The 14,107-nt window shown below is 59.2% G+C and overlaps 2 protein-coding genes across 2 annotated transcripts in view; both read right to left on the bottom strand.

Moving 5' to 3' along the window:
• The window catches only part of UNC119 (unc-119 lipid binding chaperone), a 28,540-nt gene extending 25,190 nt beyond the window's left edge, over nt 1-3,350 (bottom strand). Inside the window, exon 1 of the mRNA XM_026656429.1 lies at nt 3,115-3,350. Coding sequence (XP_026512214.1) covers nt 3,115-3,292 — 178 coding nt within the window. The 5' untranslated portion in view covers nt 3,293-3,350. The remainder of the gene's footprint in view (nt 1-3,114) is intronic.
• Nucleotides 3,351-8,119: 4,769 nt separating this feature from the next.
• The window catches only part of PIGS (phosphatidylinositol glycan anchor biosynthesis class S), a 7,907-nt gene continuing 1,919 nt past the window's right edge, over nt 8,120-14,107 (bottom strand). The window contains exons 4-12 of the mRNA XM_026656431.1: nt 13,882-13,971; nt 13,208-13,299; nt 12,381-12,591; nt 11,803-11,945; nt 11,594-11,708; nt 11,033-11,178; nt 10,496-10,596; nt 9,608-9,818; nt 8,120-8,747 (exon numbers count right to left, since the gene is read on the bottom strand). Of these exons, the coding sequence (XP_026512216.1) occupies nt 8,472-8,747; nt 9,608-9,818; nt 10,496-10,596; nt 11,033-11,178; nt 11,594-11,708; nt 11,803-11,945; nt 12,381-12,591; nt 13,208-13,299; nt 13,882-13,971 (1,385 nt within the window). The 3' untranslated portion in view covers nt 8,120-8,471. The remainder of the gene's footprint in view (nt 8,748-9,607; nt 9,819-10,495; nt 10,597-11,032; nt 11,179-11,593; nt 11,709-11,802; nt 11,946-12,380; nt 12,592-13,207; nt 13,300-13,881; nt 13,972-14,107) is intronic.

The following is a 14,107-nucleotide window of genomic DNA, read 5'->3' as shown; positions in this document are numbered from 1 at the left end:
TCCTGTTCCCAGCTTGATATGCAACCTTGGGCAACTAATTTAACCTTCCCAACATTGCACTAGGCTGCTAGATCTGGGAGAGAAGAATGCTTTACAAGCACCAATCCACAGTGGGAAGGATCATTTACGTTAGTGTCAGATTGTAATATATATACACGTGTATTCCCTTGAAAACTCTACATGAGAGAGCATGCATGGACATGTCAACCACAGATACACCCAGACACGGCTACCAAGCACCAGCGCCAGTTTCATGGCCTGTCACAAAATATTTTAAATGCTTGTTTAAACACCGGCACACTTATCTGGAGCAACTATACCGGTGTTTGCCAAACCACACAAACAACGTACTTCATCCTCTATGGCACAGCTGCTCTAACCATGGGACGCAAGAGCCGTGTCCTCCGTGCACAGCGTGAGAGGCCGGAAAGTCACCCACAGCACTCCGCCCAAGTATCTTAGCTGGGCGCTGGGAGGAATCTTTCCCCTAGTGCCACAGAGTGTTAACAGCCACTCCTCAGAGGAGCCTCGAGACCCCTAATGCTCCTCCCACAAGAGCAGAGGATCTGGGCAGGACCTCTCCTTGCCCCTACCCCTGCTGCTCCGGGAGCACTCACAGGGGATACCACCCCCCCTGCACAGTTTCCCAAGCCCTACTTCCCCAGAGCCACTGACATCACTCAGGTGCCGTTTTAGCGCCAGACTCTTCGGGGCTCCTGTTCCAAATGCCATCAGCCAGGCACAAGGCTTAGCATGGAGTACCAGGAGTGACCCCCCTCTTCCATACCTGCAGAGCCCTTCTCCTGCCCCCTGTGGGCCCAAAGAGGTGCAAGGCTTGGGAGCAGCACTGTCATGGGCTTTAGCAGGGGCCTCTCTGGGGACGATGACTGGCCAGCAGACCAGGAACCCTGCTTCTGCAGAGCTTTGAGCTCAGCTAGCCACCGGCTTCTTTCTCTCTGCCACAAGAATTGGCATCTACAATGTAAAGTGGCAGATTCCTGAAATTACAATTTACAACCGAGAATCAGTAGCAACGTAGAAATTGTGAGAAACGATTGTTTTGATTTCTTGCAAAGAGAGTGAAGCCCACCTGAGCTGGGAAACAGCACATCTTGCCCTGAGGATCAGCCTCCAGCAATGCCATCCTGAGCCCCACTGTCCCCCCATTCTAGGCACAGGTGTGGGGGTGGCCTAGTCCTGCTCCCAGTGGCGTCTGCATTCTAAAAGCACTCGCACATTGGCACTAGCTGGCCCCAGTGAGGCAGTCAGCAGAGGCCAAGGAGACCGAACCCCCAAGTCCCATCACATCATGCTTGAGGCGCGCTGATGGACAGCACAACAGCCTGTTCCTCGGAGAGAACACGTCAGTCAGCAGGGCTAATAATTCAGTACCTTTCACCAGCTCTAATTGGGGGCGGGGGGAGGCCTTGCAAATCTGTTGCCACAGTTACTAGCATCTGAAGAGTTGGCTCCCTCTCGAACCCACACGGTGCAAGGGGAGACCTGGAAGCACTCCCCCTCCCCTCCGCAGAGGCCCTTGCTAGAGAGACCTGCAGCTCCATGGACCCTCTTGGTGCATGGAGGAACAGAAACTGGGACAGCAGAGACTCCCTTCCACAGCCTCGACCTGCCCCTCCTCTTGCAGCAGCGACCCACCTGGGGCATGAGAGCTCCCAGCAAAGCCAGCAGTGCGGGAGAGGACTGTTTAAGCACAGACTATTTATGATAGAACCATAAAATGATTCAGCAGGCTCAGAAAATCCCACCTGAATCTATTTTAAGAGACAGTCCTGGCTCAGCAAACCACGTTTCTGTTTCAGCTCCTGCCCCTCTTCCCGAGTGGAAGCACAGGGCAGCCACTCCAGCTGCCCGCGTCCAGTGACCTGTCATGCCTACGCTTTTCTGCCACTATAACAAGCTGCAGAAGTGTCCCTAGCCTCAGACTAGCAAGGCCCCCGATTCCACAGCCAGGCCCGGTGGTGAGAGGTACCGCTGCCAGCAGCACCCAGGGCACTCCGCTCACACGTGGGCCTCGCAAACACAGAAACCAGACCACTGAGCTTCAGACCAGGTCTGGTCTCCCGTGCTTGTGTCTCTGGGTGTTGAGCTCGGGAACATGCAGCACAAAGCCACCAGCTCAAGCTGTCCCACAGTCTGTCCACTGGGGCAGAGGCACATTGTTGTCCTCCTCTGACAACGCTAAGTGGCTGAAGGACCAGGGCCCTGCTGAATTCAGAGACCTGGCTGGCCCTGCGGTTTCAGGGTTCAAGCGCCAGGCTGTCAGCCTATATTAGTCAGTGCCCACTTCTTCGAGAGAAAGCGCTGTCCTGCATAGCCCCGTAGTCCTCAGACGGCCCACACAGCCCGAGGGCTGAGCCAGGCGCTGGCAGTAAATAACCACTGGTGGGGCTGCACCTTGGGGAGGGGCGGCAGAGGATCGATATGGAGCTAGAGAACAGACATGCAATCCAAGGGGTCTCAGATATTCCCCCCACCGAGTCTCCACTGTCCCCAACTGGGCAAAGCAGGGGCTTAGCCCAGGCACAGAACCCAGGGCAGATGAAGAGCAAATACTGAGACCACCCCCCCGGCCAGGCAGATCTCAAAGTGAAGGGCCAGGCCCCAGCTGCTGAGACCTTAGGGAACAAGAGGTTACTAGAGCCTGAGCAAAGAGACAGCACTGACTCCAGCCAGATAGGGAGCAGCGATGGGACGGGAGCCCTGTACAAGCGCTGTACCCCTGGGCCACAGACAGCCCACTGAGGGGTGGGCACACCTCCCCCTTGGAGGGGCTGGGACCCCACGGGGGCAGGGAAGAGGCACGCCGAGGCCCCATGGGGGAAGGGAAGATGGGGGCTGGGCCCCTCTCCAAGGGCAGGCTGGGACCCCACGGGGGGAGGGAAGAGGCGGGCTGGGATCCCACAGGGGGAGGGAAGATGGGGGGCCGGGACCCCGCTCCAAGCGCAGGCTGGGGCCCCACGGGGGGAGGGAAGATGGGGGGCTGGGGCCCCGCTCCAAGGGCAGGATGGGACCCCACGGGGGGAGGGAAGATGGGGGGCCGGGGCCCCACGGCAGGACACGGGCCCTCTCTCCCGGGGCCAGGCCCGCACTCACCGCCCGTGATTTTCTGCAGCCCCAGCACGTCCTCGGGGCCGATGAGCGGCTTCCGCAGCAGCTCCTCCTCGGGGCCCGCGGCCGCCGCCCCGCCGCCCTTCTTCACCCTCATGGCCGCGGCCCCGCCGCTGCCCCGCCGGCCGGAGCGAGTGTCGGCGCGGAGAGCGGGCTCGCTCATCCCCCGCCCGCGGCCTCGCTCAGCGCCTTTGCCGGCAAAGCCCCCGCGCTGCCGCCGGCTGCGGCCCGGCCGCCTGGCTCCGCCCGCGCCGGGGAGGGGCAGCGCCAGGCCCCGCGCCAGGCCCCCAGCAGGGCGGGGTCAGTGCTGGCCAGGGGCTCCTCCCGCACGGCGCGGGGCAGGGTTTGCCTGAGCCCCCTCAGAGCCCCTCACCCCCAGCGGACAAGCTCTCCAGCCAGGCCGACTGCCAGGGAGCCCAAGACCCAGCTGTGTAACCCCAGCAGCGCCTGCACCCTTGGGCCCTCACAGGTGTAGGGCTGTTGGAACCGCATCCTCCCCCCCCCAGGCAGGGTCTGGCCCTTCCCGTCACCCTACAGCCCTGGCGAGCAGCGGGAACATCCCCACATCAGTGGGTTTTGGCCACCCAGGCTGTGAGGGGTGTGCACAGACCTGGCTGTTTTCTGTCTGTCTTCCATCAAAGCCCTGAGAAACCAGCTACTGTACCCCAACACCCAGCGCTGACCACCCACTTAACTGGCACCCAGGGCAAGAAACACATAGTGCTCCCCCTGAATTAGAGGGTGCAGCCAGGGCCAGTTTTAGGCCGATTCCCTGGACTCGGGCCCCGCGCCTTAGGCTCACCAGCGGCAGTCCACTCCGGCGGCATTTCAGCGGGGGTCCACTCCGGGGTCCTCGGCGGCATTTTGGCAGCAGGGGGTCCTTCAGTGCTGCGGAAGACCCGGACCACTGCCGAGTCCTAAAACCTGCCCTGGGTGCAGCCTTCACAAAGCCAGCGTGCAAGTCCCATGTCCTAAATGGTCCAGTGCGCACCCTAGGCCCAGCTCTTATATGGCAGAAAGATCACATTTGGCCTTGTGGGGAGCGTTCTTAGAGAAGAGACCCTGCAAATCAGTATAGAGCAAAGCACGGATTATACACGGGGGAGGTTCGATGGGCTCTCTCCAGCTCACAGCCAGCCTCCATACAGCACCGAGCATGGCTATCGCAAAACAGCACCTTCCCCTCTAAGCTCAAATTTTCAGAGGACTGTGAATCAGCTGCAGAAACAAGACAAAGGCTACAGCTTGCAGTCAGTGCCTGAGATCTCCCCATCTCCCACAGCTTTTATTTTAAGCAGTGTGGAGTTGATGGAATTTTTAATACAGAAACTTTTCTTGTGCTTCTATTTCTCAAAAATAGCTTTGTTTAGACCCACAAGGATGCTGGCCCATCTCCTAATTTGAAATGGGATATAGCATAAACTGAAAGCAGAAATAGGCATTCCCTAAGATTGAATAGGAATAGTTAAGGTGGATACATCATGTCAGTCCAGACTAGCAGAAGGTGCAAGTTTTAAAGACTAAGGAGGAGGTAGGTGCAGGTTAGCTATTTCACACTATTTCACGGTGCACACAAACACACTGGCTCCTTTACCAGTTCAGCTAGCCCCAGCACTGGACTTGGCCTGGGGTTAGATACTGCGGCTGAGGGACTGCGTGGGCCGCACAGCATCATGCTGCAGTGCAAAAAGCACTTGCTAGGGGTCCGCACTGAAGTGAGGGGTCCGTGGCGTTGGCTCCTCATTTTCAACGGCTAAATTGTATGAAGAAGCTAGAAGTCTGTTAAAATACTGGCACTGGGTCAGCCCAGGCGAGAGGAGTTAGCTCAGTTCTAGACTAACACCCAACACTTCAGACTAATGGAAATGCACCGAATTGCTGCTGATCCAATTCACCCTACCCTCTCCCAGCCTTCCCCATTACTGAAACAGAGGTGGAGCTGGCTTTTGGAAACACGGCTTCTCAAAGTAACAATGTCTGAGCCTGGAACATAGCGGACATATGAAAACTCACTCTGCCTAGGACGTTCAGTCCCCGTCCAGAGGGAACAGTAAGGGCTGGTCTATACTTAGCCGCTAGTTCGGTGGCTGGAAATCGAACTTCCTGGTTCGATTTATCGCGTCTGGTCTGGACGCGATAAATCGAACCAGGAAGTGCTCGCCGTCGACTGCGGTACTCCAGCTCAACGAGAGGAGTACCGTGGAGTCGACGGGGAGCCTGCCTGCCGCGTGTGGACCGCATCTGAACCGCGGTAAGTTCGAAGTAAGGTATGTCGAATTCAGCTACGTTATTCACGTAGCTGAAGTTGCGTACCTTACTTCGACTTGGGGGGTTAGTGTAGACCAGGCCTTAGAGGTGCAGCAGGTCAAGGTGTTAGCAAAACTGGGTGAGGGGACCAGAATGAAACAGCAGGGGTGGATTGAGGTGGGGGGTAGTGGAGTAACGGGGGGGGGGGGTCTAGTAGGAGCTGCTGCCCATGGCTGAAGCCCCAGTGCCCCTCATTACACCTTACTACAGTCATACTTAACAGGGGTAGTTAGGGTGTCTACACTGCTCACATTACAGCAGCCACGGCAGCGCAGTGATGTGGGCAGTGCAGTCGCGCTTCATCGCCAGGGGCGAGCTCTCCCGGCGATAAAAAAAAATAACCACTGCGAACGAGCGCTGGTAGCTTTATCGCCAGATGCGGCTCCCAGTGATAAAGCACGGTCTATAATGGTGCTTTTCAGCGATAAAACTTTTGTTGCTCACAGGGGTGTGTTTTTTCACACCCCGAAGGACTGAAGTTTTAGCGCTGAAACTGGCAATGTAGACACAGCCTTAGATAAGTAACAGCCCTGACTGCTCTGACCCAACAGCAGTGTTTTGAGACACCTTGCCTGCTGCAGCTGCCACTCTCAGGGTAAACTTGCTGGATAAGGGAAGCAGACCAGCGTGGTTCTTACAGTCAGAGCGTACGAGGAGAGGGATCTACTTGCTGACATATCAAGAGGATTTCATGCTACAAACCAAACAAGACTCTCTAGTCTAGAGCACTGCTTGGTGCCTCGGAAGTGCCTGCTGTGATTGCCCATTTAAAGGACGCTTAGTTAGGGTGGAGAGCCAGCAGCCTGGGGCATAGAGAGAGGAAAGGAAAGGAAGGGGCTTCAGGACAAGGAGAGTGACACAGCTCGGACTATTAGTGCAGAGAGAATATAACCAAGGCAGGCAGCAAGCTAAGGCTCACACATGAAGCTTGAAAACCCGAGACCGTAGCAAGGAGACAAAGGGTTATGTTAGAGGTACTGAAGGGGGCTGTTACAGATAACGGGGCTCCCGGCAGAGGAGGGAGAGCCAAGCAGCAATGACGTATTTAGGCAGAAGTGGGACGCTGGCACAGAAATTTATCAATGGACAGGGAGGTCATGGTCACACTTTGGAGGAACCAGGCACTCTTTGGGAGTCCAGAAGGAATCTAGTGCTGAGTATGTTCCACCCCGGATTGGCTGTGGTGGGGAGTTTGCCATTGCCTGGTAGAATGTGGAGAACTGCACAGTCAGGGCTCCTAGGCCTACTCTGCATGGTACCTGGTGCTCTGTGGTAGGTCAGGGGACTGTCCTTTCACCTGGGTTTTCTTGCCCACAGACCAGGCCCATCCTGTTGCAAGGTCCCTGGAACCACTGGTTGCAGCTCCTGAGATACAAGCAAGTAGTGTAGAAACTCTCAGGCCCTGCTCTCATCTCCAGGAAAGCACTTCCCCACAGCCAGCCCAATGCCCAGCAAATGCTTTCGCTCCTGCTCCACTGAGCTGGGACAGAACTGGACAGCTTCCAGCAGGGCCTGGCTCCCTGCAGCACCCTCTCCCACAGCACAGAGCAGCAAGGTCCTTCCCATTGGGAAGGACGGACGGACAGACATGCTGGGAGGGAGAGAGACTGGAGCGAGGCAGATGGCCAGGGTGAGCAGCACAACACTCTCCACACTGATTTCCCAGAACCTAGCCCATCTGACGGGAAACCCTCCCATCCCGCGAGAGAGCTGCACTGGCTTGGGCCACCCTGAGAAGCTCCAAGCCGGCCAGGGTGGCATAGGCTGCTTGAATTCCCAGGAAAGGCACGCTGCCTCTCAGCGGAGTCTGGCTTTTACTTTTATTAAAAAGAAACCTTGTTTTGTTCAGCATTGATCAGTGCATCACTCTCACATCTGCCCTCCCCCCCAGCAAAACAGGGCCCCAGGCTCCCCCCACAGAGACCCACAGGCTGCCAGCCATGGCAGGAAGCTAAGAAACCCAAGAGCCACTTTCCGAACGTCCCTGAAGGATGAGCAGCACTCACCTACTGCAGACACTGCGAGGAAGCGCTGCCCCAGTGCACAGGCCCAGGCTGGCCTGTATATGCCCCCTACATTGGGGAAGGTGGCAGGGTCACACTTGTGGATCAACAGCTCACAGGGGGAGGGACCCGGGTCCAGTGCATGTAGAGGGGACCCTGCCAATACCAAGGCTCTCAACAGGAATAAAAGGAAGGTGCCCCACAGGTCTCACTCCCGCTAAGCTAGGCAGCCCCAGGGGCACGCCATGTAGGGGCTGGGCTGGAAGGGTGCACTTCAGGCTGCTGAAGCACTCAGAGGGGACAGTCTCCAGAGCATCTCCCAATCCTTCCGACTCAAAGGAAAGCCCCTTCATCCAGGCACTGTGCGGGGAGTGAAAGCTTGACTCATACCCAGGGAGCCCCAAAACGGCCTCCTCTGCTGTCTGGTGGTGGAGCTGGCTGCAGTAACTAGAAAAAGCAGAAGTGGCCCGAGCTCATCCACCTTGGACCCAGCCTGCAGGGGCATTTTGCTCAGACGGCCAGTCACTCGCAGCTGTAGCCACTCTGCACTCCTTGGGGGAGATCTGCCCATGCCAGCTGACGGGCTTGTGGGGCTCTTGCTAAGGGGCTGTTTAATTGACGTGTAGACATTGGGGCTTGGGCTGGAGCCCACGCTCTGGTACCTTCCCACCTTGCAGGGTCCTAGAGCCCGGGCTCCAGCCCAAGCCCAAAGAGCCACACCGCAATGAAACAGCCCCTTAGCCTGAGTTGGCTGGCCCGGGCCAACCGCAGGTGCCTAGCTGCAGCATAGGAGTCCCTGCTAACCCCCTAGGTAAAGGCAAAGGCAAACCCAAGAGCTCCATGCTGGGAAGTGGCCGTGCTGGGGGCTAAGCCTCGGTTTCTGACCCAACACCCTATTTCTGCCAGACTTTCCCCTCTTCCAGGATTCATAAAGAATCATCTGAGTCACTGGGCCCGGACTGTTCCTACACAGACAGGCTGTCACGAGCTGGGTCTGAGCTCCCCTGCCCCATGGGGCAGCTGCAGACAGGCTCAGTCAGTTTTCATGGGCTCCTTCTTGCTCTGTTTGGCTTCCCGGAGGATCTTCACCAGGGACAGCAGGATGGGCACCGCCATCGGCAGGAAGAGTGGAATGTAGATGGCAAATTTCTGGTCATCAGGGAAGTAGAGGAGATGTAGCAGCGAAGGGTCAAAGAAGGCCCGCTCTGAGGAGGTGACCGCCTCTTTACTGGCCTGGAATGCTGAGCCCAGATGGCCAGAGGCCAGCTCCAGCATGGCGGTCTGCGCGGATGCTACTGCATGGTATACCTGGATGGGACCACACAAAGGGTCAGTGCCCAGCAGCTCCCTGTCTGGCCCAGGCAGGTCAAGGGAGCTCCAGGCACACACACTTGAGGCCCTAGGAGTGCCAGAAGCTGAACAGATCCTGGATTGTCAAGTCTGGCTCTGCTCTAAGAAATGACACTGGCCTCTACATATCCCTCCTCAGCACCCCACAGCCAGGGGGCTCTGAGTGTCAAGCCACCTACTCCTACACTGTCACCAGACACGCTTTCTACGCTCTCAGCTACACCAGTGCAGTCCCATTCTCTTCAGTGGCTTGCACACGGAGTAACTGGGGCAAGACGTGGGCCTGCAACAGGAACGTAGCGAACTGCTGCATTGACGCCGCACAGGAAGGAAGGGCTGGAATCCACTCACTGCCTCAGAGCTGCGTTGGCTCCAGGGTTACGACACCCCCACCGAGTGGATCTGCCACTTGTACACTCACTTTTCAGTGCAAACTTTCACTCAATGCCACCAGGGGGTCTCAGCCCAGCAGGGGGGGGGGAGGGGGGATTTAGAAGGTCTCTCCCCAGTGAGGCTGTGGCAGTTTCTATTAATTCTAGGTCCAGGGCACAAGGGGGCAGTGATGCTGCAGAGGCAGAATTCTCAGCCCAGGAGAGGGCGCCCTTGTGTCCTCTAGCTGACTCAAGCAGCCAGGCCTGGTCCAGCCTTCCAGGTTAAGGGCAACAATTTTCGGAAAGTTTCCCCATCCCCATCCCCAAGAGGGGAAATTAATACACCAGTCTGGGCAGCCAAATCTCCAGCAGCAGCAACTCATGGGGCTCCTATGTGATGCTGGCAGCCCCCAACCTGTCATGGGGACCCTCCCAACACCCACCCACCTCAGAAGCAACATCATCCTTGATGACGATGTTCCCGATCTTGTCTAGCAGTTGGGCCAGGGAGGTGAGGGTGGTGGACACCGTGGCGATATTCTCCACCGTCCGGGTCCACAGCAGGCGGTCCAGCTCCCAGTCAGACAGCCCCTTGTTCCCAGGGCTCTCCAGCAGGAACTCCTCTGGGAGCGGCACCTGGGAGATCCCAAACAACAACCTGGGGGGAGAAGGGGCAGATCAGGTCTGTGCTGGCAAGGGAGGTCACCGGGCCAACTCTTCTGCAGGAGGTGTGAGCACGGGGAATGGGCACATGGCAGAAATGTTCTTGTCTGCCTTTCCTGCAGGGAGTTCAGCCCTGACACAAGGTGCAGGTCTGAGTCCTGCTGCCCAGGGGGGCAGGTGCGAGTCAGGCTTCCCAAACACATTACTGCCGAGCTAAGGCAGAACGAGGCCGGTCCGTGACACTGTGGCTGAGAAGGGACAAGTTCACGGGATTGTGGGCTTTGTGGTCATGGGCCTTGGTCCAAGACCCACCAACGCTACTGAACAGCTGTCAGACAGGACAACTCCAGCCGCCACCACCCTAGGCCAGAGTGACTACGGGGAGACAGGAGCCACATGCCACTGCCGATCCCCTAAGCCAGCCAGTGACCGGGAGAAGCCTGTCCTCACATTGCCAGAGAGTCTAGGAAAAGCACAGAACCAGCCCCAGGCTGCAGAGCAGGGGGAGTCCGAGAGGCAGCGTCTCTGCCCTGGCACACACCTCCCAGGGCAGGCATGGTCTGCGTTCAGCCCCGGGGGCCACAGCCTCACGCTGCTCTGGGGGAACCGAACATAACGAATGCAGAGAATGGAAGGGCTGGGGCAGGGCGGAGGGGACAGCAGCGTCCTCACCGTAGCTGGGCCAGGAACACCTCCATCACTCGCACCATGTCCACGTCCACCCGAAGTGGGAGAGGGGCCTTGTCAGGAGCTGGATGGTCGATGTTGTACACCTGCCAAGAGAGTGTGTCCAGGGCAGGCCTGACGCAGGCTATGCCTCACCACACAGAGGCTCCCCCGGTCCCTGTTATCCAGTCAGCCCACAGCTCTGGGCTACCCCGCAGTGCTGAGCAGTGCTGCCTTATTCAGGGAACGGCCAGGGGGCTCAGGCCCAGGCCGCGTCTAGCCTGGTCTCCCATCTCGGAGAGCGGCTGAGACCAGCTGCATCACAGGAAGGGGCAAGTGGAAAAGCCCGTAGGGTGCCGTGGGCACTGCTGGGGCTGGAGGAGCTGGACCAGGAGCTCTCAAGCACAGCACAGGGCTCCAGCTGGCCAGCCCCTGCCAGTCATAGTCCCCAGCACGGGGGCAGGGGACCAAAGGGACTGCCTAGGCCCTGCAGGGGGGCAGAGCGGTGCTTTCTGCATATAGGGCAGGGCCCCTCCTCCTTACCATGATCCCACCCCAGCGGGGGCTGTGGAAGGCGTTGGTCCCCACAGCGGCGCCATCCTTGTCCTGGATGTAGAGGGGGGAATGGACGCGCTCTGGCACATACAGCAGGAAGTTCAACACGGGGTAGAGCGAAGTGGCGCTGGAACCTGCAGCAGCGCACAGTGAGCATCACAGCATTTCCGGGGCAGATCCCGGCAGGCAACAGGGACCCTGGGAAGCTGCCTGCAGGAGCTCAGCGTGGGGCACGTTACTGGGGCCAGGCTCAAGCTGCTCCTGAGAAGGGGTCAGCAGCCTGGGGGTTACACTGGTGCTTTCAATATGAGCCGTGCATTAAGATCCCAGCCAGGTCAGGAACAGCACAAATTCAGCTGGGTCTCAGCCCATGCCTCTGACCGGGGATCTGCCCTTCTAACTAGTCAGCAGTATGGGGGCGCAGGACTGCGAGCGAGGGCTCTGTGGGGCAGAGCCTGGGCTGTGTCTTCCGGCACAGGTCTCCGCCGTTACCCTCCGCACCACTAACCTCTCCAAGCGGCCACAGCAAGGACGCAAGGTGGCACTTACCCAGCCTGGCTTCCACCGGGTTAATGACGTGGGGGAGACTGAGTGCGCTCAAGATGAAGCTGGAGGAGGCCTTGTCAAAGCGGGGCGAGACCCCCAGGACGGCATAGTACAGGATCTGAGGGGATCACCAAGGAGATGGATGTTGTGGGAAGATCACCCTGTGGCCAGCCTGGCTGGGGCACCCTCCCTCCTCCTACAATCCCTCTCACCTGGGAGTCCACCGAGAAGTTGGCCACTGAGCCCAGCTTGTCGAGGAAGGGCTGCACGTAGCTGTTGACAGCTGCCTCGATGTCCCAGTGCACGTCGTGGGACTTGGGGTCTGGGTTCAATAAGCTGAAGGTGATCTCGTACCCTGGGAAGAGCGGAGAGCAGAGCCTGCCACCAAGATCCCACTGCAAGGAGGAGCTGCAGCAGCACATGCCAGGCCAGCACCTGCCAACGGCCCCGGATCCCCAGGGCAGGAGTGCATGAGCAACGATTCCAGAGCAGAGCAGAGGCCAAGTAGGCCAGAGAGAGACCAGAGCTGCGCTCCAAGGAGTAACTGTGGGACCCAGCCTCCCGTTCCTGAGCTCAGGGGCTCCCGGACAGTGGCACTGGGTTGCTGGGGTGCACAGAGGACCCCGGAGCGTTGGTTACTCAAAGGGAGGGGGTGCATGGGAATTCGAGGAGGGGGAGAGGAATGTGGCCCAAGTGGGCTCTGTGCTGCCCCCAGCCCTGCCCAAGGAAGACAGCGTGCTGCAGAGCACCATGGGAACAGCTCTCATGGCAGGCACCCCACACGTCCTACCCAGGCTGGATTTGAACGGGCGCCTCGTGTCCGTGCCGAGCTGGTCCATGGGGACGCGATCAGACAAGGCAGTGGTGATGGAGTCGGTGGTGAAGGACATGGCCTGCACAATCTGCTGCACCCGGGCACTAATGGCAGCCAGGACATCCCCTGGGCCCTGCGTACCCCTCATCACGGCGCTACGGTGCTTCCCGACGTACACGCCAACGCCCTGTGGAGAAGGCAGGGCAGTGAGCCAGGACTCTGGGGGGGGCAAGGAGCACACACCTCCCCTCTCCTGGGACCGGAGCGCTCCCAGGGCAGCGTGCTCAGCCCCTGACAGGGGTGCCCCAGACTGACCCCTTCTTGTGCCTGGACGCAGGATAACAGGGCTGGGAAGCTCCACGGACAGCGGCCTCAGGCAAAGAGGGTCTTGGATTGTTCTGCAGCCACCCCACTAAAGGGCAGGGGAGAGCTCACCAAATACACAGGAGATCCATGCCCCCTCCTGCCTATGGGGCACGCACCAAGCAACGTGGCAAGCGTCTCTCTTTCTGCAGAAGGGTGTCCCTTCCAGCAATGCACCCTCCCCCTCAGATCGCCCACCTCCCAGGCCCCTGCCAAGGCCCAGCCACATGACTCTGCCCCTCGTGCTATGCCTGGAGGAAAGAGAGCGACAGGGGAATAGGGCACCTTTCTGGGCAGGTCCCCGTCCAGCACAATCTCTCTGGGGGGCGTCTGCCTGCTCTCTTGCTCCAGGGACACAGCAGGCAGCCCCGGGACACTCCAAGCCACACTCCTGGTCCCAGAGCGAGGAGGTGGGGCACTCCCAGCAGAGGATGCTGTACCTGAGGCAGGAGAAGGGAGGTTTCCGGGATCACGTATACAGTCAGAGCGCCCACCAAGTCCTCCTGCAGCGGGAGCAGCGCAGCGTCAGCCTCTGGGGAAGAGAAGGGAGTTAGTGTTGTTGGGAACCTCACCCCACACCGCACGTGCCAGGCGGCATCCCATGGGGGGATGGAGCAGGCATTACCAGTTGCCCAAAGGAAGTATTCCAGAGAGGGGAATCCCTCACCTCTCTCCTAGCCCATCTCCAGCCGGGACTCCTGGCTCCCTCGCAGCCCCCACTACAACACAAGTCTGTGTCCACAGTCACCCCTCGGTCCCTGCCCCACCCCCCAGGCTCCTGGAACTCCCCCCTGCCCTGGAGCAACCCATCCCTATGCCCCAAGAGCTGCACATGGTAGTTAGCAGCAGCAATCCCAAGCAGCAACCCAGGTGACGTGCACCCTGGGAATGCCGGCCCGTTGCTCCCCACAACTGGGGTGTTTCTGGTAGGTACAGCAACAAACTGGCACCCCACCACCTGCATCCTAGTCGGGCCTAGAGACCGCAGAGCAGCAGCCGCAGGGCATGGCCAGCTGCACGGCCACCCCAGGAGAGCCAGGACTCCCTGCTCTTTGCCAGCTCTACCCCAGGGCAGCAGCCTAGCGTGTCCTACCGAACCGGTGCAACCCTGTACCTTGCACGGTGGCCATGGCCAAGGCTGCCTGCTCCGTGGCGGTCGCACCCCGGTAAGTCGTCTCGTAGCGGGCCGTGACGCTGGTTTTTGCTGCGGGGAAGGGAGAGAGAGCAGGTGAGGCCGGCTGGCCCTATGTGCTGTGCTCTCCAGCACCAGGGCCCTGCTCCGGTAACCCCGATAAGGCACCAGGGCCCTGCTCCGGTAACCCCGATAAGGCACCAGGGCC

This window comes from Terrapene carolina, unplaced genomic scaffold (genome assembly GCF_002925995.2).
Source record: "Terrapene carolina triunguis isolate 2854851 unplaced genomic scaffold, T_m_triunguis-2.0 Scaffold231, whole genome shotgun sequence".
NCBI lineage: Eukaryota > Metazoa > Chordata > Testudines > Emydidae > Terrapene > Terrapene triunguis.
Note: the sequence above shows the minus strand (reverse complement) of the source record. Positions and strands in the feature narration are given on the sequence as shown.